Here is a 27,794-nt window from a genome sequence, read left to right on the forward strand (position 1 = left end):
GAAGCCCCTTTTTTAAATCCTAATATCCTGCACATTCCAATAGCACACCATGCACTAAGTTAGGATATCGTATAGAGAACGCAATGACTCTAAGCACTCTGTATGGGAGAAAGTAAAAGGTGAAGAGATCACTAATGACAATCAGGTTAGCAAAATGTGAAGAAAGCTTTGCAAACCGTAGTAACCACCGGGGATATTTACTGAAGAGTGTAGAATTGGACCTAGAGTCTTCCAGAGTAGGAAACTGAAGCTTTTCTGTAATATTTTTATGTAACAACAATACACAAATTGACCTCATATACTACTAAGCATAATAACAGGCCATATCCTGAACGCTATTAATTTAGAAAGACTGGCAACGCATGGGGGAAGCAAGGCATCATCCTCTCTTCGCAGAATGAAAGTGGTAGCAGAAGGAAAATGTTTTGTCTAAAGGTCACTGAGTAAAACTGAATCGGGAACGGAAATTGCATCTTTTATGTGCTAGTTCAGAGTTCTTTTCACAAAACCAACTTTTCCTGTAATGGTTTGATAGAGAAAAACACTGAAGGGAATTGCTGAATTCCTACTGTATCTATGCTAGGGATATGGTTTTATCTATTTTTGAAGAAACATTATTATTGCTTGTGTATTTACACATTTTTAGTCAATTAAAACATTTTGGATTACACGTGAAATAGATCCACTTACAAACTAAAAGATCTGACTTTCTATCAGCAGATTTTATTTTCTTTTCTATGTTAGGACTGCTGCTGCAGCACATTCAAATTATTTGCCACTATGCTGGACTCAGTATTGTATTTTCTGTTGCTGCAGTAAATACTCTTGTGGCGCTTTCCTCTAAGCGGCCCTTAAAACTGACATAGAACTATTCTGTGAATCAAGCACTACCAGATCCTCCCCTTCCCTTCATGTTGTTTACACGATTTCCAACAGGGCCTGTCCCAATCAATAGGAGAAAGGTTAAAAGCTCTTAAGGATGAAGCAGATAAATAATTGGAAAAGCAAGAACAGAGGGCAAAGATCGAGGCACCTCTAACATTTGCTTCACAAAACTGAACAAAGTAGTTGAGGGTAGTTCTTCCTGAGCAAGACGAGAAACAGCAGTAGAAATAAATACTCCCCAACTACAGAAAAACAAAGTTAACGTTGCGCTAATCTGAACTGAAGTAACATTGACAAACATCACATTTAAGAGTCTCCCTCACATGTCTAACTCATCAAAAGCCGCATGGGCTAACGTAACAGACAAGAATTGATGCTGAAGTTGGCAGATTGCCTGATGAAGGAATAAACCAAAAAGCCCTCTAGGAAAGAGAAAGGGTCTAATTCAATGTACTTTCAAAGGGCTTTGGCAGAATGATCCTGAATATGAATACTGGGTCATTTTGACTGATGGAGAAAAAAATTGTGTCAGCCTCCAAAATGAACCACAGCAGAGAGATCAATCTCAAGAAAGCCACGCATATGAGTTTATACACTCTCAGGCAGAAATAAGGCTTGGAATGAAGAGGTGGTGCTTGAGAAGCATTTGAATAGCTGAAAACCTGACCAGACTTCCAAGTGATAGCAAAGGGACACGGGAATCAGCCTAAAGCTGTAGCAGTCAGCTCAAAGTCAATTAGCAAATGGAAACCAAAATACTGATACTACCCTGGCTAGGTTTATTACATGCTTATTTTTATAAGCGCTAAACTCACCCCATATAATGCAAAAGGCACTGACAGCCCTGAGTAATGAATCCCCATGAAACATAATACAGTTACTCACAGAAGCAGAAACTAAGATACATTACAAGGCTGAAGAACAGTCATCATTTTCTGATCAGTGATAGCTGCAGGACCAGTATTCTCCCATTCAGTCTCTCCACATGTTTATGCGCTGAGTTTCTGACCCTCTTAAACCACCTCTGTCACCCAATCATAACCTTAGAATATGGATAGTGAGATAAACACAGTAATCAATGGCAAGAATGACTTTATCATCATCAAAATCTAGGATAATCATACTCTCGAGATACCTTTGCACAGTGTATTTTCATATTTCCATTAAACATGCCACAAACATCAGGGGAGGTGAATTAAAAAAATCTGGAAAATAAATGGAATACAGCTGCACAGGTGATTTCCTGACTTTTTTTTTTTTCCTTCTTCAGGAAGTACAAAATTGTTCCTCAATATCAAGAAATCAAGAATAGCATTAGGATTTGGAAAATGTCTTTGAAACATACAGAAGACAAACATAACTGAAAGGCCTGTTTCAGTGAAGGCCGCCGGTCCCCCGGCAGCGCAGCAGAGAAGGTGAGCCCCGCGGGGCACGAGTGCTGCAGGACACAGCGCCTGAAGGAGCTGCCACTGTAAGGTACATTTAAGATGGAAAGTATGAGAGCAGAGTGTCCAGAAATTAATTCATGTTTTCATTATACAGATCACAGTCTCCTCCTAGAAACTATTAATTTTGTCCTTTATCAGAGAATGAAATCATTTAAAGTGAGAAAGATGTGTAATCTACGCAGCAGAAAAAAAATTAGCCATTTTTTTTGTGCAAGAAAAGAGTAATATCTTTTGTGTAGCAAGTTCTACAAAACCTTGACTGAAATGTCTTCCTAACTGCATATCACTTAGAGATAAAAAGTCAAACTGACATACATTAATATTTAGAGGGTGTTCTCTGAACAGAGTGACATTAGCCAGTATTTGCATGCTGATCTTGCAAAAATTTGAGAGAGACCACATTGGGGTTCCTCCGGCTCAGGAAATTAGTTAATCATATTTGACATTTGCTAGAGCCACAGAATCCAGAGAAGAGAATCGTACCTGACATATTTTAAAAAGAAGAAAAAAAATAATCAGAACATCACAAACAAATTTCAAGGCTGAATTCAAATAGAAAAACACTGAAGTGGCACATACAGAGAGCAGCACCCAAGAAAAGATAAACTAGCAATGAAACAGCAATACCGTAATAGGTAATAAAACAAAAGCACTCATTTTGTGGGTACAATGAATTGATTGTTTTTGTAACAGCCCTAGATTAAATTACATTTCATTTCCAAAGTGTTTCAGTTCCTTCTTCTGTCAATGGCTATTTCGGTGCTGAATAAAAGTCATTATATTACTTAGGGGGCTGCACTTTCATCATCTCTAGCAAGTAAAAAGCAGATTTTGTTCCATGAGCAAGTCATATTTCTAATGACAAGCATGTCATAATACTATGCTTTCTTTGTCAAAAGAATGAAATGCTTATTTTCTGTCTTGAAATATGTAAGAAACTAGGCATGCAAATGCAAGAGATCATACTGGGACACAAAATAAACAGCAGCAACAAAAATATAAAGTCTCTTACTATCTCTGGATTAATTAGCATTAATAAAGTAGGGCATAAATATTTTTGACAGGACAGGAAAGCAGGTCATTAGCATTGATGAGGTGAGACAAATGATCTTCCTAAGACATTTAGAGCAGACCCTCTCCAAATGATGCCCACGGCTTGCAATTATACCACCAGTCAAATAGTTTACATCTAACATCCAGTGGAGAATACAAGACTGAGACTCCATTTTGCTCCTCAAATCAAATGCAATTTTGAGAAGAATAAATTGTTAATAATTAAACAAACACTGAAATGAAAACTTTTAGTACTATAAAGATTCAAAATTAGGCACAAGGGTTTGGCACAAAATTAGGCACAGAAGTTTGCAAAGCCTTTAAAATGGATTTTCTGTTAGAGGCACAAGATAAACAATGATTTGCATCAGTGATTATCTTAATTAAACTGCTGTTTACATAAGTAACGTTGATTTACTTTAAATGTTGTTCGGTGTCATTAGACCATTCATTTAATTGTGCGAATTTCCTTTAGCTGAAGTCTTCTCCCACCTTCAGTAGGCTGTGAACAGCACCTCTGCTGCAAGAAGTAAATCCAGAGCAAATTTAATACTATACAAGCTTTAGACAAGTTTCTTTGTAGAAACATTGTGGAGCACAGTTCAGCCCCTTACCCGTACTAGTCTGTGACAAGGATTTCACTCCAAGTCAGCCGTAGCCAAGCTTTCTGATCATGGTGCCTATTACAAACCTGGCTAAAAATGCAGAGTGATCCTACGAAGGGGCACGTGCCACCCCTGCTATACACGTTGCTTTGAATATGTTAAGTAAAAAGAAACTACATTCCCACCCCCTCTTTTTCTTTTTTTACATTAAATTTCTCACTCGAGCAGGAAAGCTCCCTCCTGATGATACAGTGACCAGCTGGCTAAGCTGGAACTGAAGGTCTCCACTAGATCATAAATTCAAGTCAAAAGAGCCACCATTGCCGAAAAAATGTAAGCTGGAAAAACCACCAGGATAATTCTGAAATTAGCAGTGACAGATGTTCAGAACAGAAATCAAGATTACTGGCCATCACTACCCCCTGAATTCACTCTGTAGTAATGCTAGAAGAAAGTAAGCTTTGTTTGATAATATTTAACAGATTTAAAGAGGAGTTTAAAATTCCATCTTTCCAAGAAAACAGCTCAGCCACAAATGACTGTGTTTGTTCCAGCACGTCATCAGCTTGGATGATTCCAATGATCTACTTAAGCCTCAAAATCCATGAGAACAGGACTGCCACACAAACAAAAGCAAACAGTTAGTATCTTCCATATTATTTTATTAAATATTTTGATTTCTTAATTATGACTGAAACTTGAGTTCCAAATTAAGAATGCCTAAGGAAAATAGGACCCATCTAGGAACCAAAGCTAGGGCAAAGGTGGCTCTACATTTTGGCTTCTGCAAAATTTCATTGAGGGTGGGGAGAGGAAAAAAATAGAACCAGAAACCCTCTTTTTATAACCATGCATTTTTAGCTGGATTTTTTTTATATAAGAGAAAAAAAGTAAAACAAAACACACGTGTAGTTGATTAGCTGCCCTCTTTAATTTCACAAAGGGCTACCCAGGCTCTACTTGGCCAGGCAGAGCCAGACACCACTCACCCTCTGGGTTACAAAATGGCTTGAAAACAGTCTAACAAAGTAACCCGCAGAGCCGCTTTCACATTGTCCCCAAGAGGCTCCGAGCCGCTGACATGCATCTTCACCCTGCAGAGCAGCACATAGCTCCAAATCTCTCTCTTAATAGTTATTTGGAAACTCTGCTGTCATCGGACTTTGGCTACAATTGCGCTACATAGAGGATTCAGAAGGAGCAGGGAGATCAATGCAGCAAAGCAGGACGTTAGGCTATACAGGGATACCTACTGCCTTCAGGATCTTGACGTGCAGAATAGGACCTCTGCATACAAGGTATGGGATTTGTCCAACAGGGCTTGCCTATCATCAGGGAAAAGCAGGCACTGTGCGGTACCCACCCTGCTCATCCCTCCCAAAAGCTCACACGTGCCTGTGTCACTTTTTATTCTATTTAAATTCCTTATGTTCTTTGCATCACAGGATAACAAAAAGCCTTCCCTCATCTCTACAACAGAACATATTTCCTCTATTAAAATAAAAATAAAAATTAAAAAAAGCTTTGCATGAATTTAAAGTTCCTATTTAAACATGTTACATGCACAAAATATTAACCACATATCTCAGTACTTAAATGGTCAGGACAAATTCTTAAAACTAAGAAAAGATCAGTCATACTGCGGAACAATAGCCACTAGTATATTTAAGTGCATTCATTTGAACTTGTATCACTGCAGATTCTCAATGACTAATTATTGGCAGTGCCAAGATAATTACTAGTGATTGGTGCATGTAAAGACTGGAATTGTGCTGGGAAAATTAGGATATGATAAACTGATCCTATTCAACTTGAATCTTATTTCAATATTATATATCACATGAAAGGAAGGAGGAAAAAAATAATCAAAACTCCACAAAGATATGGAAAAATTAAACTAAAAAATTCTCAGCTATTAATCTTTCCTGATAATGAAGTACTTCAGGCTGACTTCTAAAACTCACTTTCATTTAGATGCTTCATTTATTTTAATCTGGGAGATAATTAGAGGGAAATAAAATCCATCTCCTGGAAGAATATTTACCTGAGATGCAGCTCACACTTCTCAGTATTTCCACTGTGTGTTCAAACTCAGTGTTATATATATCGTTAAAACTTTACTTAGATTAATGCCCATTACTTAATTAGCATCAAAACTAAAGTCTACAGTATTTGTTGCTGGCTAGCTGTCACAACAGGAATTCTTTCAGACTTTTTTTCTATTAATAGACTGAATTTTGCTTTCCTTGCTGCCAGGCACAATTAGACTAGCAAAAGTATTAAATGGATAGGTAAACTACTGTCCAGCTTTCTCCAGTCAATTATTTAGTTATTATCTTTGTCCTGCAAACAGAGGACTGATGCCATTTCTCTGCAGTTACTGGTAGCAGTGTTTGGAGAGGGAACATGGGAGCACATGTTAGAACTGGTTGAAACACACTGAAACGAGTGAGAGGAAGGACACAAAGCGAAAGCATTGCAAAACCAAAGCTAGTGGAGACAAGGCAAAGGGAACTGGTGCTCAGTTCCTCTCTCAAATGCTTTTACTTTGATGTAAATCTCCACAGGTGATCAGGGTGAGGTCCTTTACTTGACGCTTACAGTAAGATCATGTCTCTCAAGAAGTTCCACACATCATGCTTAGTTCAATAAAAAGTGCTTGAAAGTAGAAGTAAATCTCAGCTGGATGGGTGGGCAGTGGTCACACGTGAGTTCCTGTATATCCACACAAAAAGTTATCAGAATATTGCCCTTTGCAGCAAGAAATAGGACTGACTTAGGGTGAAGACACGCAGATATTCATCAACGAAATGCTCTGTTAACCAGATAAACCTGAAAAAAAGCTGCATCACTGATGAATTCTTGCTGTGAAGAGCCAATGGTTTATCTCATCACCAACTAATCCTGTTATAAATTATTTAGTACTCAAAATGTATCAGAGAAGAATCCTCAGTTGAATGAGCGTTACACACATGCTGGCGTTCTCCATGAATCTATTTCTAATTATCATTTGCCTTTTTTCCATATCTAATATGTAGTTAATGAATGCCTGACATAACTTCAGCATAAAAAAAAAAAGACATGACTAGTTACATAATTACAGGTTAAAAAATGATCTTTTTTCATCTCCATGCACTGAATTAATCTTAAGGGTGAAGGTTAAGTACAGCCAACACACAGTATAGGTTGCTTTGCAAGACATTCTGTATACTGACCACAGCAACCGCTATGTGTGGCACTGCCTCTGGAAGAATAATTTGATCTTATAACAATATTACAATAATACAGAACTTGTAAGTATTATCCATCATGTCTTGTTCATGGGACTGTCTACAAAAGGACAGCAAATTTGCACTTGAAATCATTATAGAACATGAACAACATATTGAAGGTTGCCACTAAGTGCCAAGAGAAGAACAAAATCGCTATTCTAGCATGGAAGCAGGCCTTTAAGCAAGAATTTCTAGGGACAAAAAACCCCAAAATCTCCCTTTCGTGCCTCCAAGGAACTGCTTAAAAGAAGGTGTTTCATCAAAAAAGAAGATAGTTCTCTCAGCCTGATCCCACCACAAGCATTTCTGTGCAAGCTGCTTCAGGCACTTCCTCTCATTTCTAGATCATAGATTTAACTGTGTTTATTATCGCAGATCAAGGAAGCATTTTCTAAATACAATATTCATACTTCTCAGCTCAGGTGAGGTGATTCACTCAGTAATTTGTGACTTTCAAGGAAATTAATACACAACAGACTACTCATGACTGATTTGAATAAAGAAGAGGCCTCAAGTAAAACTACAAATAAATAAACCTGAGTTACTAGATTGTTTGCACTAGTTCTGCATGAAAGGTAAGATATTCCAGGAAAGGATAAAGCCTGATTTACTATCAGTTTGCGGACCTTTTCAATTCCTTGAGCTACAGCATTTGCACAGCTCCTTCCACACTTCCACCATTCCTGTAAGAAAGCTGCACATAAAGTGGTCAGTGCTGCGCTCTGAGAATGCCATTTGGCGGCCTTGCTGCTATTAAACAGAAAGTACAACAAATTGTCTTTTTTCCTGACCTTCCCCTGGCAGATCCACAAATCCAAGTAGTCTTTTTGTACCATGCCACTAATTAAAATGCAACAAGCTTTGAGAGAGTTAATGCTGTGGATGCAAAAGGAGTCACACAGACAGAGAGTTGGGAACTCATTGTCCTGGATAAACTAAACATAATTGGGGGGAAAAAAAAAAAATCACTTTTATAATTATTTGCAAAACCCAAAGAAAGACAACACACTTACTGGACGTCTTTTCTCTTTTTTTTCTGAGGGTCCACTAGACGAAGAGTATCTCTGATAACTGCTACTTTAACTTCTTCATCAACAGGGCTTGGGACATTTTCAAATACTCCAGGAGAAAGCTTTAAATTACAAAGGGACACAATTATTCAGTATGGAAGTAAGGATCGTTTATTCCACATTTGCTCAAACTTCATGCATGTCATGTATGTTTTAAACACACAGCGATAACTTACAAAATACTTCTTCGAGGATACACAAATACCTTAACAGTTTCAATATGATATTACAACAATTTTTGGCAAGTTTCTCTAGTAAATTGAAATATTGAAAAAAAGATTGTTGCCAATGTTACCATTTATATTATGTATACAAACATGAAAAAAATTATTAGCAATCCCCTAAACACAATTAAGTCAACTGCAGGGGATGATGAATAAATGTATTTATGACAAACATGATGCAGAGCTTCCACAATTCCAATAAATCATATTTCCAGTGTATAAGATTAGCAATGATTTCAAAGCAGAAAATTACAGAGAACCTTGGAGGTTTTATATTAGCAGACAGCTTTCATCTTTCAAATAAGGAAAAAGGACCAGAAAGCTAAATGTAAACAATTTCATTCCAATATCACTATCGTGTTGAGAGTTCTTACCTCTTGCTCGTGTTCTATTCTCATGCTGGGGTTTGCATTTACTTCTAGTAACATGGGCTTCAAGTTTTTCATCAGGAGGATGTCAAACCCTAAAATCTGTGCATAACAAGCAATGTGTTACTTCAGTTCTACTCAGTGTCCTTCTAGAGAATGCAATGGTCATCCACATGTCAACATTCAGGAGAAACAAACATTTGAGGGACAAAAGAGAAATAACTGAGAAACATGCTATATTGCTGAATAATTACTGAAACCATTTGTCTTTGATACTAACAGCTACTTTCACACTACCCCCATCTCCAAATACTGCATCTGTCAACTTGGTATCTCAGCACCAACAAGAAGTGGGTCTTAAAACTGCCATCATCATAGCTGCATTAGGAAGCTGCAAAGCTTGATAGTTATAACATCTAGAAGATGGAAACCAGAGCAAATACTGCTACTAACAATTGATACCCATTAAAAATTCTCGGTATATGTTTATGGCAAGTAGTAACATAAGTCAGGAGACAGATTTGTAGGGTAAAACTCAGATGAGGAGAACCCAAGCTCTGAGTTCACGCAATGCTATTCAGTGGACACTCTACATCCAACCAGTGATCAGTAACATAAATAGAGAAAGCTTTTAGGAAAGGAATTAAACATCTAGAAAATTGATCCATGCATAGAAATAACTGCATTCCTGACAGAAATTCCAACGTACCTGGAAGCAAGTTGGCCCAGGCTTTCCTGCTGGTATGTCTGACTGATAGTAAACTTTCAGTTCTGGTGTCAGTGCAATAATTGTTTTGATGACCAGTGAAATTATATCTGACCATAGCTTTTTGACATCGGCTCCTCTGGAAGACAGTCTGCAGAGAATGCTTGAAAAAGTCCTCTTGCTGCCAGTGTTTACATTGTCAGAATGGATGAAATTCCCACTATGGATATTTAGTGAATAGTTGGTTAAGTGCATAAAAACCTGGTGCAAATTTTTTAGAGTGGGTTCTTGATAGGGCTCTGTACAAAATCTGGAAAGTCCATCTTTGGCTATATAAATCTCTAAGGGTTCTAAAGATTTCAGTAAGACATAAAGACGAATATCAAATTTCAGTTTGTCGACAAGCAGCGGTTTGCAAATATATTCCTGGACCACAGCTGGCCGGCTCTGGCTGCTTCCCGTCAGTCTGATGTCACTGGGGTCTTTAATGAGGTAGATTCCATCTCCCTGGCACCCTCCATCAGGTTTTACAATAAAAGTGGGCTTCCAGGATGGATCACTGTCTTTCATCATACGAACCTAGAAGGAAAAGAATTACGCTGAAAGACACTAACTGGGGGGGGAGAAGGGCTGACACTATGAAAGCCAACAAATTGCATCCATAAACAAAAATAAGTAACAACAACATGATCACATCACGATAGTAGTAAACACCGTGCAAAAAAGGTAGAAGATAAACAGTGCTGACAAGCACAAAGACAAACAAAAAAGCATGAGTAGGGACATACTAGTGCAGATAAAAGGTCAATTTATTTAACAAGTTGTTGTATAAATGATTCCAGGAACTTCTTTTTGATGTTATGTACCAATTTACAGGATGAAATGCTGTATATCTCATGAGGTCCATTTTATTAGTCACTAATGTATATGAAACTGCAAAGTTAAACTTTCATGCTACATTTTGAACAACCACTGACAAAGATAATCATTCACCTAAGGAAAGGCACCTTATTTATTGAGGTATAAATGCAGACAAACAACACCGGAAGAAAAGATGAAGTAAAAATGTGGCCCTGATAATACCTTTTCCCACCACTGAATATTTTTCACAATCAGATACCCAGTGTTAGTAAAACTACGGAATATTGAGCCATGTACAGATATTATACAAATACCAAAAATTTACTAAACAAAGCACAGATTTTATGCCTCAGCTGCTACCTACCACCAGTCTCTAAAATTAAGGTTTTCCTAGTTTATACCAGAACTCCCTCAGGCCTGGCATGCAACTACGACCTTTCCATCCACTGCAATGTAAAGAAAATTCTATCCTGATTTCAACAACTCTTCTCAGTGGCTTTGATTCATATTGGACAATCTATTCACAGCACATGACAATTCAGATGCTTTCTTGAGATGTACCTGGTGTGAAATGAGCAAAGCAAGAAAAGTTGCTGGAGAATTTGATGGTGTTTTGTACCAAATCAAAATATTTGGCACTCCGTGCCTGGCTGTCCTTTCCTCAAGCCAGTGCAGTCGTTCAGTCTGTTCAGGCGTTCACCAGTGCTGTGCTGGCTCGGCGTGAAACACAGTGCGCTCTAGCGTACGAGCTTGCAAACAGCCAACACCCAACGCCTACACAGCATAATGCTTATTAATATGCAAAAATACTTAGAAAAGTCACTACACGAGATGCATTTCATTTCTTTCACAGAGAAATGCTTCCACTTTGCAGATTTCTTACAAATTATGTCAAATACTCTTTACTGCTAAGAAGTTAAATTAATAGAATCATTCCAGCGAAACATTTTTTCCAAAGACACACATTGACAATTGAAGTTGCTATGTATGGGGTGAGGGGAGATGACCCACTAGAAAGGAAACAGTAGGTAAGAAATTCTGACACCTACTGACACTCTGTGAGCATGTGTATAAAAAGCATCAAGTCACAGAAATAGCAAGAAAAAGGAAAGAATAAAAAAAAAAAAAGAAAGGTTAGCAAACCAGTAAACTTCAATACTTCGTAAGAATGTCACTGGCGGACTATAGGACCTCTTTCTGTATTGTTTACAGCAGCTTGGACCTCGATACTCGTGTATCCAGTTCTCTCGCTGCTTTGTAGATATCCATGAGTACAGTAAAAGCCATTATACCCATATCTTGAGTTTTTTTCCACACTGTGCCCTAGATTCTTGTGGTAAACCATTTCCCTTGTAAGCCCCAAGTAGAAATTATAACAGTGGTGGGGAAGCACCCATGGTTTGTCAGAACCTAACTGTCCTACAGAATCCCAGATGTGGACTTAGTGAGATGAAGAACAAAACTGAACTACAGAGAATGACAGGATTATAGAGACGGTCTGCATCCTCACACAGAAAGTGGGAAGAATAATAATAATATTAAAAAAAGTTCTAAAAGTCAGATCTAGCTCCAAATGTCTCAAATTCAAAAGGCAAATGGATCTGAACTTTTTGCTCAATCCCACTGTCAATTCTACTGACTGACATCAGCAGCTTGATTTCTGGGGCGTAGACAGGGCACTATAACAGACAACAGCCTTCTAGAGAAACTAGCTTCTTGGAAGCAACAAGAAATATCTTTGGAGTTTTTGGGTTTTACAAACTAATGGGGGTTACATAAAGAAGTAATTATTTTTTTTTTTTTAGAAAAAAGGAAGTGTTGGGTTTTTTTTTCCCCTAAAGAATCAGTTATGTTATCTGTGAGAAAAATAGATAATCCCACCTGCAACAGGCTGTTAATAGTTGGCAGTCCAAAATATGATTATTGTAATAAGGTTGTTTTGACCTTTGAACATGTTGAACTGACACATTCATTTAGCAGGGACCGTTTGGAGGCTACTGTCATTCCCAACTGGGTACAGTGAGTCAAAATTAAACATGGCACCAATAACTAACCGCTGGATTCAAATCTGCACTTCTGTAAACAGCATATATTCACTCAAAACTCCCTCTCTCAAAAAAGAAAAATTTCAATATAATTAGGGAATCTTTTTACATCAGCGAAAAGAGCAATTACACCATCTACATTGCGTACAAAGCTCACATTCCCAAGAAACAAACCTAAATTTTGCAAGCTTCAATCCATTTTATTTGAGGACGAAAAAATCATGAAGAGAGGAACTAGGTCACTGTAAGCGCCTGACACATCTGCTGAACATCAGACCTTTCACGTTATGTGCATGTCTCCCACTGCCTAAATAAATTTTAGCTTATTTGTTACTTGTACAGCAAAAGTAAGAACTGCAAAGATTTGGAAACCTCAATTAGAATAAGCGAAATTGAGAAAGAAAGAAAGAAAAGCAGTCAGGAAGGATTTAGAGCTATCTTGGATGAATTTTAAAAACTATTCATAAAATATGTCATGTTTTACAACATGTAGCAAGGAAAGAATACGAGCACGTTTAAGCCAGTGAGTTAACACGTCTCAGCCTTCAGAAGCACAGGGGCAAAAAAGCAGCGACCTGAGGCAGGGGCTGACTGAAGACCTGTCTGCATCTCTCCGGACTCCATCAGCACCAGTGGTGCTCACTGCTCTCGGACCTTGTTCGGCAAGCGGAGTGCGAACACAGCGATCCAAGCGGCACACATCAAGAACAGAACGAAAACCCAAGAGAAGTGGTATTAATTGGCAACTGGTTTGGAGGTCAAGGACTGAGCAGCAGTGGAAAATGAACTGCTGCATTACCCTCCCGGGCAGCCCTTTAAGTTCCTGGTAAAGCAACAGGACCCCAGCGAGGAAGCCTCTGCAGCTCCCTCAGCTCTGTTGCTGTTCTCTGCCTGCGCACAAAGTCCCTACGGGCGTAAATATAGTAGCACTGCATTCACAAACATTTAGGAGGAAAGAAATTGTTAGAGCACAAACTGTTAATTTATCAAAATGCAACTATTAAATCCAGGTTTCAATGAAGGACTGTAGTTCACAAAACTCCCAACAGCACTGGCAACAGGGAGCCCTAACAAAGGATGCAGGCTAAAGAAAACGCAGGACACAGGCTAACACCTTTATCATCTACTCATGGGATTTGGAAGAATAAACCACTTAAAATCTCTTCTTTTCAAAACAGAGGGATGTCACACTACAGGACACTCTCTTTTTGAATTCACATGTTTTACAGCACCAGACCTGCAGCTGCCGTTCTCTCCATCCAGGCAGCAATGTGCTGAATGGAGTCAGCGCTCTGGTTTTACACGGGCCTGTGGCTCACCAGCAACAACTGGAGATTGACTTTAAGACGCCTGAGGATACAAGCTAAAACAGAAAAAACAATCAATTGCCACCATCAGCTCCAGCACTGCAGAATGAAAGAGAAAATATCAGCACACAGGAAAAGGCTGAGCACCGGTCAGATCATTGTGATTTTCAGACAACACCCTCTGCTGCGACTACATTAGGCTGCCGACCCAGACAGGAGGCACAGCTCTGCTGGCAGCACCGTTCCCAAGGCCTGAAGGACTTCTGGATCCATCCTATCCAGTCATTTATTTAATTGAGAGTCACACTGCTAAAAGTCTTCCTACTAACTACAGCAGAAATTCAAGATTAATTATTTAAACTGAGATTCTTCTCACAGACAAGTGTCACACTAGCTCAATGAAAGATCCTTCTTCCTTTGAAGAAGGATCACTTTGAGGTCACTTTGAGGAGTAAAACGCCACAATGGAGATCAGGCTTACATAAATGGCGTGTGGATAAATAGGTCCAAGTAGATCAGCAGGCCTAGACGTGTAAAGAAGGAAAGCAGGATTTATGCCCTAGTCTTTTTACCACTAAAGAATAATCTTCCCCTGACGTGACATTACTCTGCCTACTAGAGGAGTCTTTCTGGTTCACCGTTGTTAAAGTCAGCATCCCAGGAAGATACTTGGTTAATCTTATACCTCCATGACTAAACATACCCTACTATGACTCCAGTTGTACGCACGAAGTGCCAATCGCACTCTGCTAGGGCAGAAAGCAATAAAGAACCTCTATGAAACCAGCCGGGACAATCTGCCTCCCATTCCCATGTCTCTTGTTCATGCCTCAGGCCACTTCTGCTCTGCACCTTTCAGCACCTTTCCAAAAAACATAAAGCTTTCTGGGGACTATTGTTAAAGATGCAACAGCAACCTGCTCTTGAAGTCCTGCATTTTAACAGTCACTGCTCTCATAGATCTCATACTTAACTCTTTCCATTTAGCTGGAAAGGACATAATTTTCGCCATCATTTTCTAGTCCATCAGAATTTACACATGGCAGATGAAGACAGGGTGGTGGGGAAAGGGAAAACAGTAATCCAGAGTCAGTCTGATTTTCAGTGGCTTGATTGCCTTGAAGAAAGCAGATGGTTTCTTGATGTTCAAGAAAATTCCTGACAGTCATCTTCAAATTCTCCACAACCCCCTCAACTATATTCTTTCAAATTCTCATTATGAGGAAGCTTGTCCAGACTTAGAAAAGTCAGTCATGTAGGAAAATTAGTTCATATGAAATGAGCTATTTCTGTGTACTTAGCTTGACAGAAGGAAGTTATCTTCAAAAACATGTTAACCATTTACAGCCAACAGCAAGAGGAGAGTACAATGTCTAACGGTATGAAAATCTGATCCAGTTGCAGGTTTGCCTTTCGTGAGGAAACTTGAGCTGAATGAATAATACCGTTCTGAAAAAACCGCATATAACAGGCTATAAGATTTGACAGCACAAAGACTAGAATATTCATGTCTATGCCTAAGAGGTATCCAAAAGCTGAAAACCTGATTAAACCACCAAAAATATGCTGTGCTGGAAATTAGACTGTCCAAATTAGATTCTTATTAAAAATTAATCATACTAGGCCTATTCATCATCCTCATAGACAACACAAAGAAGGCGGTATGAGAGCAATCAAGGCCCTGGTTTGAATCTCAAGCTAGTTACTTTTCAGAAATTGCAATTTCCTATTAGAAGTTCTTATCACACAGATTCCAACAGATTCTTTTCCATTAGTGAAGGGCTGATTACTGTAGCACCTGAGAGATTTGCTTACGTGTAACTCATCTTCTGTTATGGTGACATGTCAGTACAGAATGTTTTAGAAGGTAAAAAATAAGTGAAAATAGATATATATTTACTTAGCAAAATTAACTTTTAAGCTCATTAAAAATACCTATCACCATTTCAGTTTAATACGAATGACACTATGGGAAACTACCGTTTTATTGATATTTCCCAACATGAAGCTCATCCCAAACAAACTTAGGAGTGCAGCTCTCCCATCAATTACTCGCTAATTAATATTAGATTAGCCACAGTGTTTTCTACCCGGATTAAGGGTTGTGGGAAAGTGGGAAAAGCTGACAGCATTTGATTTAGTTATTGACACAAATGTATGATAAAAGTTCACAAGCACGTCTACAGAACTGAGGCACAGTAAGAATATTTGAGAGAGAAATTGTTTTGAAATGTTGTAGTGCTTCAGGAGGAGGCAGCGAGATAGAAATTCTCAAGGAGTTTCTTCTTTCCGTAGTAATTTCTATTACACACAGAATCTCATAGATGTTAATTTCTCAGTCCGGCCCTTTGCAACAACATCCTATACTACAAATGGCACCAAACCATCTTACGTCTAACCTATGCCTACACTGACACAGAATTTGTGACCTTTGGTAATTAACTATGCCCTAAGGGACTCAAATACTAATAATAGTGAAGGTACAGCAAGACGAGTTTCAGCACGACTCATGTAGAGCTACATATTTAGCAGCCGCAGCCCATGGCGATACAGCTTTGTCTCCAGAAGCACCGCAGATGGCTAAATCCTCTTTTTGCTCAGGCAAACATACACGTGGCATTCACATACTCAAGGGTATGCCAGTTCCTATAGGGGTACGTCTAACATGCAGGCACCACATGTGCAGTATCGTACCTGTTTGTGAATAAGCTAAAAATTTAGTCTCAGAGCTGATATTTTAAGCAGCATTAGGGTCCCTTGGTTGTAAAGCAAACAAAACCACATATGAACGAGTAAACAACAGAAAAGACTGGAGAGCTCCTACTGAGAACTCATGAAACTGCAAGTGAAAAGTGTTCTGAACCATTTACAGGTCACAGTGGATTTGGACTTTTTTGTTTTGTATTTTTTCTTGGTTTGGAGGCGTTACATTAGAAACTTGTGTTAAGTAGAACATAAATTCTTACGACATAAAAATACAATGTTTGATAACACAAACTATGCTTTTCTCAAACACAGATGGAAGAACATATGCAAAGGAAACTCCTAGGAGTGTGTTACTGGACATCTGTTATTCTTGGAACAAAAATCGAATCGTTTTCACTCCAGTAACCGTTCAACCAGAAAAAAGTATTTATTTGCAGTGCCACCTGCTGACAGCGTGCGGGTCTGTGCATTTAATGCGATATACAGACCACATCACTACGCACTGCTCAGTTAATCAGCGCCTCATAACTGAGACAGGCACGATTCCCAAAGGACTCATCGCTAGAACCCCAGTGCACCATTTTGGAAGTTTACTTCCAAGTTATTTGCACTTATCTACCTGTCATAGCTAAATTGATTGGATAATTTATGCTTCTTTTACAAATTGGCCTTACATCTAAAGCAATAAGGCTGAAGTACTGTTCGAATTTTATTCATTTTTACTGCTACCAGCAGTGCCATGGCAGTGACCCAGCACACTTAAAGAGTATATATTAAAAGATGTTCATGGATTTACTTGGATTGTGGATATGGTAATTATCTGAAGAGTAACACACAGTATAGAAGTCTATTAAAGTCCATACCTTTTTCTCTCACTTTTCCAAGCAGAGGATACTGTAGAATACAAGAATGCACTGGGCGAGTCAGACAGGGTTAAAACAAACACATACAATATTTTTAAAAATATTTCTAATAACAGAACCAAACACCAACACACAGCATCACTTTTTTTTTTCTTTTTCAAAAAAGCTGAAAAAGAATGGCATTTTATTACATTCTGAATATTTAAACAAAGCAACAGTCTGACAAGAGATTCAAACAAACAATTATTCGGGAAGATGTGAGTATATTTAACAGTGTACAGTACAAAACACTGTTTTGAAGGATTTGGACAGTACAGGCAGGATGGGCTAAAAAGACTTCAGTGACAATGAACCTGGTGAAATACCACACTCCACACTACTGTACTGGAACCTCCTCAGCCCTTTTCAACTCAGTAGAATATGCAGGTAAAGGGCTTGTAGTTCCACCATGTTTAATTTTCAGACAGCTCTTCTGGCATTGCAGAGAAGCATATTGCTTTAAAGTTTATTCTAGAACATAACAAACAAAAACAGTTCATCCAGTCTATGTCCAGTCTCAGGCAAATTGCAAAAGATGTCATCCACAGCACCCAAGTGTGATTTTAATGATCTGGTATGAAAAAGTAAAGAATGACATGGCAACAATATCCAACAATTTATACTATTCTGAAAGTAAAAGTAATCTACCTCATCCACAAAAAGGGGAAATTCTTCTGGCAGAATCCAGGATCGAGGATAGAAGTTATATTCAAGAGGAAATAGATCTTGCATTGTTCGCACTGCCCGACTCAGTGTAATTTTACGTACCATCTCCGTCATGCCTGGGAAAATAACAGACAGTGTCTAAAAGCAATGAAGAATCCGCACAGAAGTCTCATCCTAAAAGTAAACTGTTATACCATTACTCACCCTATTGGTAGGCACTCTAGTCATTGCTTTCAATAAAGCAATAAAATTTCAATAACATTTTAAATCTGAGAAAATGTTTGTAGCATTCCCCTGCCTATCTCATTTTGTATGTATTACTGTATCTTATTAGAAAAAAAAAATAATTACTTATCCGAAATACAGCTTAGAATAACAGAGGGAAAGTTTCAGTCCAATAGTAACTACTGGCTTTGCCATAATCCAAAATTATTGCCCTAGCCTGCTATTGTTCCAGGAATAGGTAAAAATGTCATTTAAATATAATCAACGATTTTCCATTTACTTTGCATTCATTTAAGTGACTACATCAGAAAGAACACGTTATTTTTTGAGCAGCCAAACTTAGCTGCTTTCCTGCAGCTTTGAATCTCATGCTTGGATCATGCCGTGTCCAGGTCTGCGTGAGCTCTGGTAGAAGCTTCTCCCAAGGCTGGGGCATTAAGGGTGACTTGTGTTGTTTATATGCTTTCAGATATTACAGCTTATGACGTTCATGCTGCAGCTTCTTTCTCAGTGAGAACATCATCTGTGGACTTCTCTCCCCCATGGTCAGCAAATTTCCACAAAATCTACAGGAACCCAGTAGTCTGTGACCACAAACATCTGTCGAGCGCAGTTGATTTTGGCCAGGAGGTTCCAAAGGTACAAGGAGGACAGAAACCAACAGGGAACACACACATTTGCTGAAGGCTGATTTCCATCAGGAACATGACTAAAAAGCTATTTTTATGGAAAAGTTTCCAAGTCTTTCTGAGGACCAACCCCTTCAGATTCTTTGAACCTCTCACAAGTAACTAAGAGAGGCACCAAGACCTCTTCTTCAAGAGAAAGAATTCAGCAAAACCCAGCATCAAGTTAGCTCACGGTTCCTGAAAATTGGATCTAGTTCTGCAGGACTCTGGTTTTGACTACTGTGCATACCACTTGCTTACCATGTAGAAGCCAGAATACAGAGAGGACAACGTTCATCTAACACAGATTTAAACCACCAGAAAACTACACCATCCAATACTTGAATGCGAACTTCCACAGACAGGAGAAAGTCAGGGTAAATAAAGCATAAAGTTCGATATCTGAAGGTTCTTATTCTCACAGCATACTAACAGCAGCAATAAATCTGAAGTAAAGGGCTTAGATAAGTCAATACCTAAGCTCTTAGCTCTTATTTAGCGAGATCTCAACAGGGATTAAATGAGAAAAAAGGGAGCTTAGAAAAAGTAGAAGAGTCATCACAAGATGAGGACTGACATGAACTCTTCAATATTAAAAAATCCATTTGAGGAACTCCGCTTTGAGCTTCTCCCTGAGATAGGACAGAGTACGAAACAAAACAGATTCTTTCCACTTTGAATCAAAACCAAATCCAAAGACACAGCATTGTTATCAATGCTAGATAACAGACAATAATTGCATACTTCACTTAAATTATAGCCTAACACTCTTATTTCTCCTAAATTAATACATATCAATTATTCTTTTCTTCAAAAACACTTTATCTCCTAAACAAATTTCAGTTCAGAAATTGCTGAGACACCCATTCGGATATTGTTATCCCGCTGAAGCAGAAATCACCAACCAAAAGTGGTAATATGGTAAAAATACTATCAGCTGTTAGGCAGATAATTCACATTAAAAAACAATAAAACACAGCAACAGTTAAAATAATCATGTTTTTAAAGCAATTGTTTAAACTAGAAACAGAAGTAAGGTACCTGGAAACTTGTTGACTTGACCTGAGAATATATCATTATCATGAAAGGATACCCCATGCCAGTAGATATCGCATGGCAAGCGTCTGCCAAAAGGAAACTGGAAAAGAGACAGGAGACAAGTTTTGAATCAATCTGGCAATACTGATTCATTCCTTACTTCTCTAAATGCTCACATTAAGCATAAACCATTCAAGAACAGGAAGGGTTTCTAGAAACTAAAAACAAATGACTGAGAGGCATGATCTGTACTGAGAAACTCCGAGCTTGTTATCAACCGCAATTAGGGCATAACTCATTTGTAATTTAAAATACTATTACAGGGAATAAGATTTCATTAAGAAGCACTTAATTCCAGCACATGAAGGCACAGCAATAGCAAGTGCTACAGCTGGGAAGTAAACAAACTCTGACCATGGGTTTGGTTGGTTTTTTTTCCTCCCCAGTTTAAGGAGTAACAACCAACCATCAAGGGAAAAAAGCACTGGAGGTGATGGAGGAATTGCCATTACTGGCAATTACTAAATCAACTCCTATTCTTAAAAAGATCACCATTTAATGCCAAGAGTCCCATGCCCCGTATTTGTGCTCCCCCCTGCAGGTTGGTAACTCACATCCCTGCCCAGACTGCATCCCTGCCCGCAGTGGCCCTTCACGCCCCACCGTGCGGCACCTCCGGGTGCTCCCAGCCCAGCACGAGCGGGAAGCACCTCTGCTCCCTGGGACCTTATTTCAGGGAATACACGTAGTTAGTAATACTGCTGTAAGTTAACAGTAAGTTGTAACTGCAAAGCACTTCCTGAGCAAGCTGATTTACATTGGTGTCCAAGCTGCAATAAATGGAAAATGGATATTCAAAGCAAGATATTTAAGTGACATAACTATATTATTCATTTATATATATTAGGTTATATGTATTAATTTATACAGTATTCATGCCTTTCTGGTACTAATAGCTGTATTTAAAAGAAAAGCCTATAATGTAATTAATTGTTTGTTGAGCATATATATTTCAACTACTAAGGACTAAGGCAATTATTTCAACAATATTAAGTATTCCGACAATTTAAGAGCTTCTTTTCCCATTCACACGAGATTTCACCATAAATTGGAATGCTCTATAGTTTTCTATTACCAAAAAGATCAACCCTTTTTAAACAGCCTGAAGAGCTCTTAAACAGCGCTGCCAATTACCGATAGCAAGTTTCTAATAGTAGTAATGTTGGGGTTTTTTTAAAAAAAAAAGCTAACAGCAATAAGAACAAAAGCCCCATGAACTAGCAGTATCAACAATCCAAAGTAAAAAAATTACTGTTAATAATCAAACATTTTTAATCTGTGTTCTGATAACAAATAATTAGTTTTGTGTAAAAAAGGTACTCTTATTTTCCACACTTGTTCTCTGAGACACAGTCCCTTTAATCAGTCCAAAACATTTTATCTGCAACTCCATGCAGATGCCATTAAGCACCATATGGAATACATTCACAGGAAACTCTTCTATTTTAGGCCACACCTTTTTCAAATAAATATGCCATTTCTGCCCACTGCATTTTTAGGACACACTTGTATGAAATATCTACCACCCTCATTACCCAATGACTTCAGTACCATTTATTTCTGTATTCTGCAGAAACTACCTATTCTTTACTCCAAATGTAATTTTTCTTGCTTTAAAACATTTCTTTAAGCACTGGATTTTTTTTACTGATATGACGGAAAAAAGGAATCTCATAAAGCTTTTGAGTGAATTATTTTATTTTCTACTTTAATTAAAATTTCGGTTTCCTCAGTAAATAGCCTTGAAAAATTAATTTAAAATGCTAATTAAGCAATGCATCCTTTCTCTGTTTCCTTACTCATAGGGATGAGATACCCAATTTAACGGAGCCAGTGGATTCTTCACTTATTTCATTATTATTCAGCCTGCAAAATCTGTTTTTGTACAAGTGAAAATTAATTCTGTTAGGCTCTGAAAGACAATCAGTGGCCTTAACCTCTCTCCACAGGTACACCCAGAATACAGATGCAGTATTAGGTCTCAGAGCACCCTGCCCACCAAAGCCTGAACAATTTATTTATTTATTAAATGAAATTGAAATGAAAGGAATGAAATTTGCATTTATATAACACCTTTCATCTACGGAGGATATCAAAGCACTTTACAAACACTGCACAGAAATCATTTCACAACAGATGAAGAGTGAGCACCTCTGGATGGGAAAATGGAAGCACTGCACCCTCGCATCAGTGATGCAGACAGCACGGCATCTTTCCTGCTCCTGACAAATCAAGATTATTTGGATTTATCCAACAACAGGATGAAACTCACCTCCCGAATTAGCTGGGAAGGATTCTTTATTGGCCGCGCTATACTTTTACATAAGAATAGTGTTTGGAAAGGAACAGACAAGTTTTATTATTTAGCTCCCTCTGGCAGTGCCAGGCAGTTATAAATTAATCTTTTTCTGGTAAAAGAGGCCTTTCCGCCACCTCCCCAGCTCCTGCTACAGGGGACTAGCTAAAAAGAAAGGTGGATGCTTGAAGCAGTCCTCTGCTCTCAAAATAATTTCTGTCTACGCCTACCTGGTGTCAGCTGGAATAGCCTCAGACCTGCACTAACCGATGCCAAAGCCGAGGTGCCCACAGCCCGGGATTTGGGGTGCTCACTGCCGTGGGGGAACACAGGTTGTAAAGGTGACTGGAGCCGTCCCTGCTGCCATGCCCGTCCTGCGCCGAAAACCCCGGAGTCTACTCCTAGGACTTTTAGTTTGCAACCAATTCACTAACTCTTCGAAGAACTTATTTAAAATATTTTTTATTCAGAGTTGCAGAGCATTCGTCAGAACAATAAAATAATAAAAAACCCACAAAACAACAACAAAACAAAAACAGGAGCCACAAAGAGAATAGAATTGTTTCCACAACTTTGACACTATTAATAATCAATCACAGTCAAATTGGTCTGACAGGTCATTTCTACCTTTTGATTGGACGCCAATAATTTAAATTGTCTCACGGGTCACATCACTCTGTTCCATCATGTTTAATGACAAGTTAAATGACTCTTGTCTTCTAGTCAGCTTTTCCTAGCATAAAATTTCAAACTCTTTCTATGCCTCCATGCAGCTACTGAACAGTGAGACAAATGAAACGCTTAATGCTGGGATATTTGATGCCCGAGACATCTGCTTCTTCCATTTTCCTGGTAATTGAAAGCTAGCCAAAGAAATAATTTATTAAGTGATGAATAAACTCAGGATGCAAGCTCAATTTGTGCCCATTATTTCATTTGGCATATCATGTTCATTTAAAGAATCTGACACACTAAATCAGACAGTCCAATCTCGTGATAGGAGTAATTGCTTCACTGGCATGCACATTAAAATTCTGCAATGCTTTTTAAAAGGTCTACCCCTGTGCATTACCCCAGGCAGGGCTATCATGGTTGATAATTTAATTTACTCAAAATTCCCACAGCTGAAAAAAAAAAGGGGGAGTTTTTTCTGTCTTTTGCTTCCAACAACAGAATCTCAATAGTCAAATTGCACGCTCTTGAACTCTTTCATCTCTTCCTCATGTATCAGTGCCATAGAATAAACTGCTCACCAATATCACCCATGCTTAGAGTATTATTATTACATAGTGGCATTTACCATATCTTAATATACTAAAATGAACTACTACCATGTGGACAACTCTTGTAATCACATAGTGCATCATGTCTTATTTCTACAAATTATCAGGGAGCATATTGCAATAATAAATTATTACTGAAACAAAGCTCTTGGTGGCAAGTCAGGGTAACTACAGCAAGGACATTTCAGAACGTACAACTTAAAAACAAAAAACAAACCAAAACAAAAGCCTGTAAGACACTGCAATAACGCTATCCGTTAGACAGAAAAAGTTATCAATAAAAAGGAGCCCACTTTAAAAAGCCTATTATAATGTCTCCTGCACAACAAAATATTCAAGCCAACACATCCAGCAGCAAACATAGAGAAGACAAGAAACAAAAAAGAAGAAAAAAGCAGCAATGGGAAAAAATGTAAAAGAAGTGATGAGGGAGAAGGATCAAATGTACTAAATCAAAGCCCAAGATGCAATCACCTTGAAAAATGTTATACAAGGGACAACAGTAGAATACCAGCCTCTAAAATATCAGAATTTAAATATATGCATTTCATTACTACTCCTAAGATATTTTTTTTTACATTATTTTTATGGATCCTGCAAGAAACAACATCTGTGTTCCCTCTGCTGGTCCTGCTGTAACAGTGAAACTATTTCCAAGGCTCTGTGCCCATCAACAATAGCTGTTTGAGCAAATACTTTTGTGCTATTTTTCTAAACATTTGAAAAGGAGAGCGTTCAAAATTACATGCAACTTGAATAAAAGAGTTTTCTTTGGATTTCTCTTCTTAAAGTTGTTTATTTTTCTCTTCAAATCTAGACAAGATCTTGCCTGCTGATTCCCTGTGTCTACTGAAGTCTGCTAGCTTGAAGTCAACAGTTTGTCCTAGACAAACATTCATGCATATTAACCTCTTTATTATAAGCTGAAAAAATTACAGAAGTCCATTACACAGTGGCTTGCTTACAAGGAATGAATTACTAGCCACCTAGATTGTATGATCAAATGGCTGAAAATTCCATATTTGGTCTCTCCTTTATTAAGAGTACAAAGGGGCCAGAAGTGGAACCAGCAGACTAAATGAAAAATATTGACTGAACTAAAGGATGGAGGAAAAAGGATATTGAGGGAGACAGTAAACACAGAAAGATGAAGTCAAGCCAAAAGCTATTGCTGTTGTGGGATGCAGAGCAGGAAGGAGAACGCTGGTAATGGACTGCAGATTTCAAGAGAGAACAAGAGCATGTGAAACAAGTCAATTTGTAGGACAGAATACCAAGCATAGAGAATCCAGGGGATAAGATATGCAAAACAGTAAAAGCTCAGGAAATAGAATAGACAAAATTAACCGATAAGTATGGCTCATTACCAACATAATCTGTGAGGCTAACTTAAATCAGTAATTCAGAAACACTCACTGGAATGGCACTGGGCACTCTGAACATAAAACTTAGCCATGAGAACAAAGAAATTGAGCATGATGTCCCCCTTGCCCTGTATGTCACCGAGTAAAACATGGCCCAAGACTGCTGACAGATGCTCCACAGGTGCCCTGAGGGGTAAGAGAGGTAAGGGTAACAGGTTTTAATTTCACGCCTCTGGTGTTTCATTACTGTTTTGCTGTAAGAGCAGGAGTCAAGAACTGGAGCGTTTGTGCAATGAGATTTTGAAATTCTCCCACTGGATTTAAATAACAAAAATCTTGAAATAAAATTTTATGAAGACAGAGAATGATAAAGCCTTAACTGTTCCTGGCAAGGAGCATGTATGTCTTCACGGTATTAGGTATTTAGGACATTATGAATAAACACAGGTAATATTTACTGCCGCTCAATCCTCCAGAAAATAAATTTGTAGTGTTTAACTCTGAGGTTAGGAATAACATAGAATATACTGTCTACCACAAGTCCATAAAAATTTTGTTAAAAAAGCATCAGGTGCACAGAAATATTAGTATCTTATAAGCCTGCATCCCAAAGGCAGCTTCGTAAAGTGGAGCAGGTGCCATAGATCACGCTGCTGTACCCTAGCTCTACACACAAAGAAACAGTTCATCCTCAGGTTTTGTCCTTCCACACTATATCTCCTCCAATTTCCCTCTTCCAAATGTATTACAAGTACCATTTTTCTTACAGAAGTTCCTTGAAAAGCTCCTAGAAGCCATCTCAACTTCTATAAAGCCATTTATAAAGTTATTATGGAAAGAAAATTGTTACAATTTAGCATCTATAATAAGATACGTATTAGCAATCTCCTCAGGATTTAACTAAGGAGTCCCAAAATATCAGGTTTGTTCCAGATCCCATATCTGCAGTTCAACATAGCCTGAACTCCTCACGTGGCACAGAGAAAACACAGGACTCAGGCGGAGGGGGGTGTGTGTGGGGGGGGGGGGTGTGGAAGCCATACCTTCTCTACATACAATACTTTAGAAGGCTAAAGCCTGTTAGATGTGCTTTATTAGGTGATTAAATATTTATTTCATTCACACACACGCCTTCAAGATGATGTGCGATGCAGAAGCTTTGCCATGGGATCAGAGAGCTGATCTGTCAGGCCATACCTTTTGTCCACTGTCACGAGCCTTACGCCAGGTACCCATACTATGAGGGAAGGGTGAGAGGAAAGAAATGCAAATCGACACGGTATGCCAGACATTTCTACATAGGTTTCTTTCTTGCCCTTTCCAGTGATCAGTTTAAGCTTTGAAGCATAATATCCGATTACCCCTGTTTTGGCTTGCATAATTGGTGATGGCAGTCTTGATCGTGAATCAGATCAGCCTCCACACTTGACATCTAATTAGAAATAACCCCAGGGTCGAGATGTCAGCAGCCGGGACGAGACTCCGGCTGCAGGAGCCTGCGTCGGCGCTGGTTCAGGGAGGAGGAGAAGGGGCGGGGGAAGGGGGAAACGCTTTGCCAGAGGCAGACCCCTGAGGGTCAGAGGCAGCGGAGGGGAGGTCTCCCCCGGTCGGCGGGCAGAGCAGCGCGGGGAGCGGAGGGAAGGGCCGGAGCTGGGGCCAGCGCTGGGCCGGGGCCCTACCAGAGCCGGGGGCAGGCAGGGAAGGGGAAGGCGGCCCCGGGCAGAGCCCCAGGAGCCTCCTGAGGGCCGGGGGACTCCCGGCCGCCCAGCGGGCCGGGCGGGCGCTCACCTCCCTCCAGCGGAGCTGCCGCAGGCTGATCTTCAGCGCCTCCAGCGAAGTCTTGGCCTTGGAGCTGTCCACCGTGACGCGGGGCCGCCGGGCGGCGCGGCCCCCTTCCTCCCCTCCGCGCCGGCCCGGGGCCCGCCGCCCCCTGCCCCGCGCCGCCCGCCCAGCCGGGCCCTGCGGGCCGGCACCGCGACGGCACCGCTCCCGGCCGGCCGCGGCGGGCAGCGCCGCTTCCCCCGAGGGCGCCCCGGCGGACTGACCGCCCTGCGGCTCCTCGGCGGGGAGGGCCGGGGACCCTGGGGGCTCCTCCGCCTCCCGGGCCGGGGCGTAGCCCGGCGGCGGGGCCCCGGCCGGCTCCATTCCGCGGCGCGCTGCCTCGGCCCGGCCGCCGCCCCCACTCCCCGCCCGTTGCCATGACAGCCGAGCGGCGGACGGCGCGCGCGAGGGGCCAATCGCCGAGGCGGGGATGCCCTTCGCCTCGCCCCCGCCGGCAATGACGTAGAGCAGCCGTCTCGGCCATTTTGGAAGCGGGCAGGACCGCCGGCCTCTTCCGGGGAGGCCATTTCGGAAAGGCGCGGGGCGGGGTCGCCATCTTGGAAGCGGGCGGCGCCGGGCGGGAAGTCTCCCCCGTAGGTGGCGGCCGCTGCCTCAGGCCGGTCGCGTGAACCTGGCCACGTCTGGCAGCCATTGCCTTGGCCACTGAAACCCCTGCCCGCGTGGCTTAGAAATTAAATCCATTCCTTACCGTGCGGTGGAGTGATTTTCACCTGGGGCCAGGGGCCATGGTGGTGTTACTCTGAGGTAAAGCCCTGCTTTGGACCAGCACTGCGGCTCGCTCATGTGGAGTTAGTTTCCTCACCCGTGTCCAGTAATGACCAACTCGGTGTCCTGGACTAATGTCCACTGTGTGGTTTGATTAGTTTCTGTCACTTCTTGCATTATTGTTAATCAGAAGCT

The 27,794-nt window shown here is 40.0% G+C and overlaps 1 protein-coding gene across 1 annotated transcript in view; it reads right to left on the minus strand.

Moving 5' to 3' along the window:
• The window catches only part of TTLL11 (tubulin tyrosine ligase like 11), a 51,727-nt gene extending 24,484 nt beyond the window's left edge, over positions 1-27,243 (minus strand). The window contains exons 1-6 of the mRNA XM_082492604.1: positions 26,841-27,243; positions 20,053-20,149; positions 18,101-18,234; positions 9,635-10,210; positions 8,932-9,027; positions 8,277-8,395 (exon numbers count right to left, since the gene is read on the minus strand). Of these exons, the coding sequence (XP_082348730.1) occupies positions 8,277-8,395; positions 8,932-9,027; positions 9,635-10,210; positions 18,101-18,234; positions 20,053-20,149; positions 26,841-27,197 (1,379 nt within the window). The 5' untranslated portion in view covers positions 27,198-27,243. The remainder of the gene's footprint in view (positions 1-8,276; positions 8,396-8,931; positions 9,028-9,634; positions 10,211-18,100; positions 18,235-20,052; positions 20,150-26,840) is intronic.
• Positions 27,244-27,794: the final 551 nt, after the last annotated feature.

Source organism: Vanellus vanellus (assembly GCF_965231255.1).
Source record: "Vanellus vanellus genome assembly, chromosome: 18".
Lineage (NCBI taxonomy): Eukaryota > Metazoa > Chordata > Aves > Charadriiformes > Charadriidae > Vanellus > Vanellus vanellus.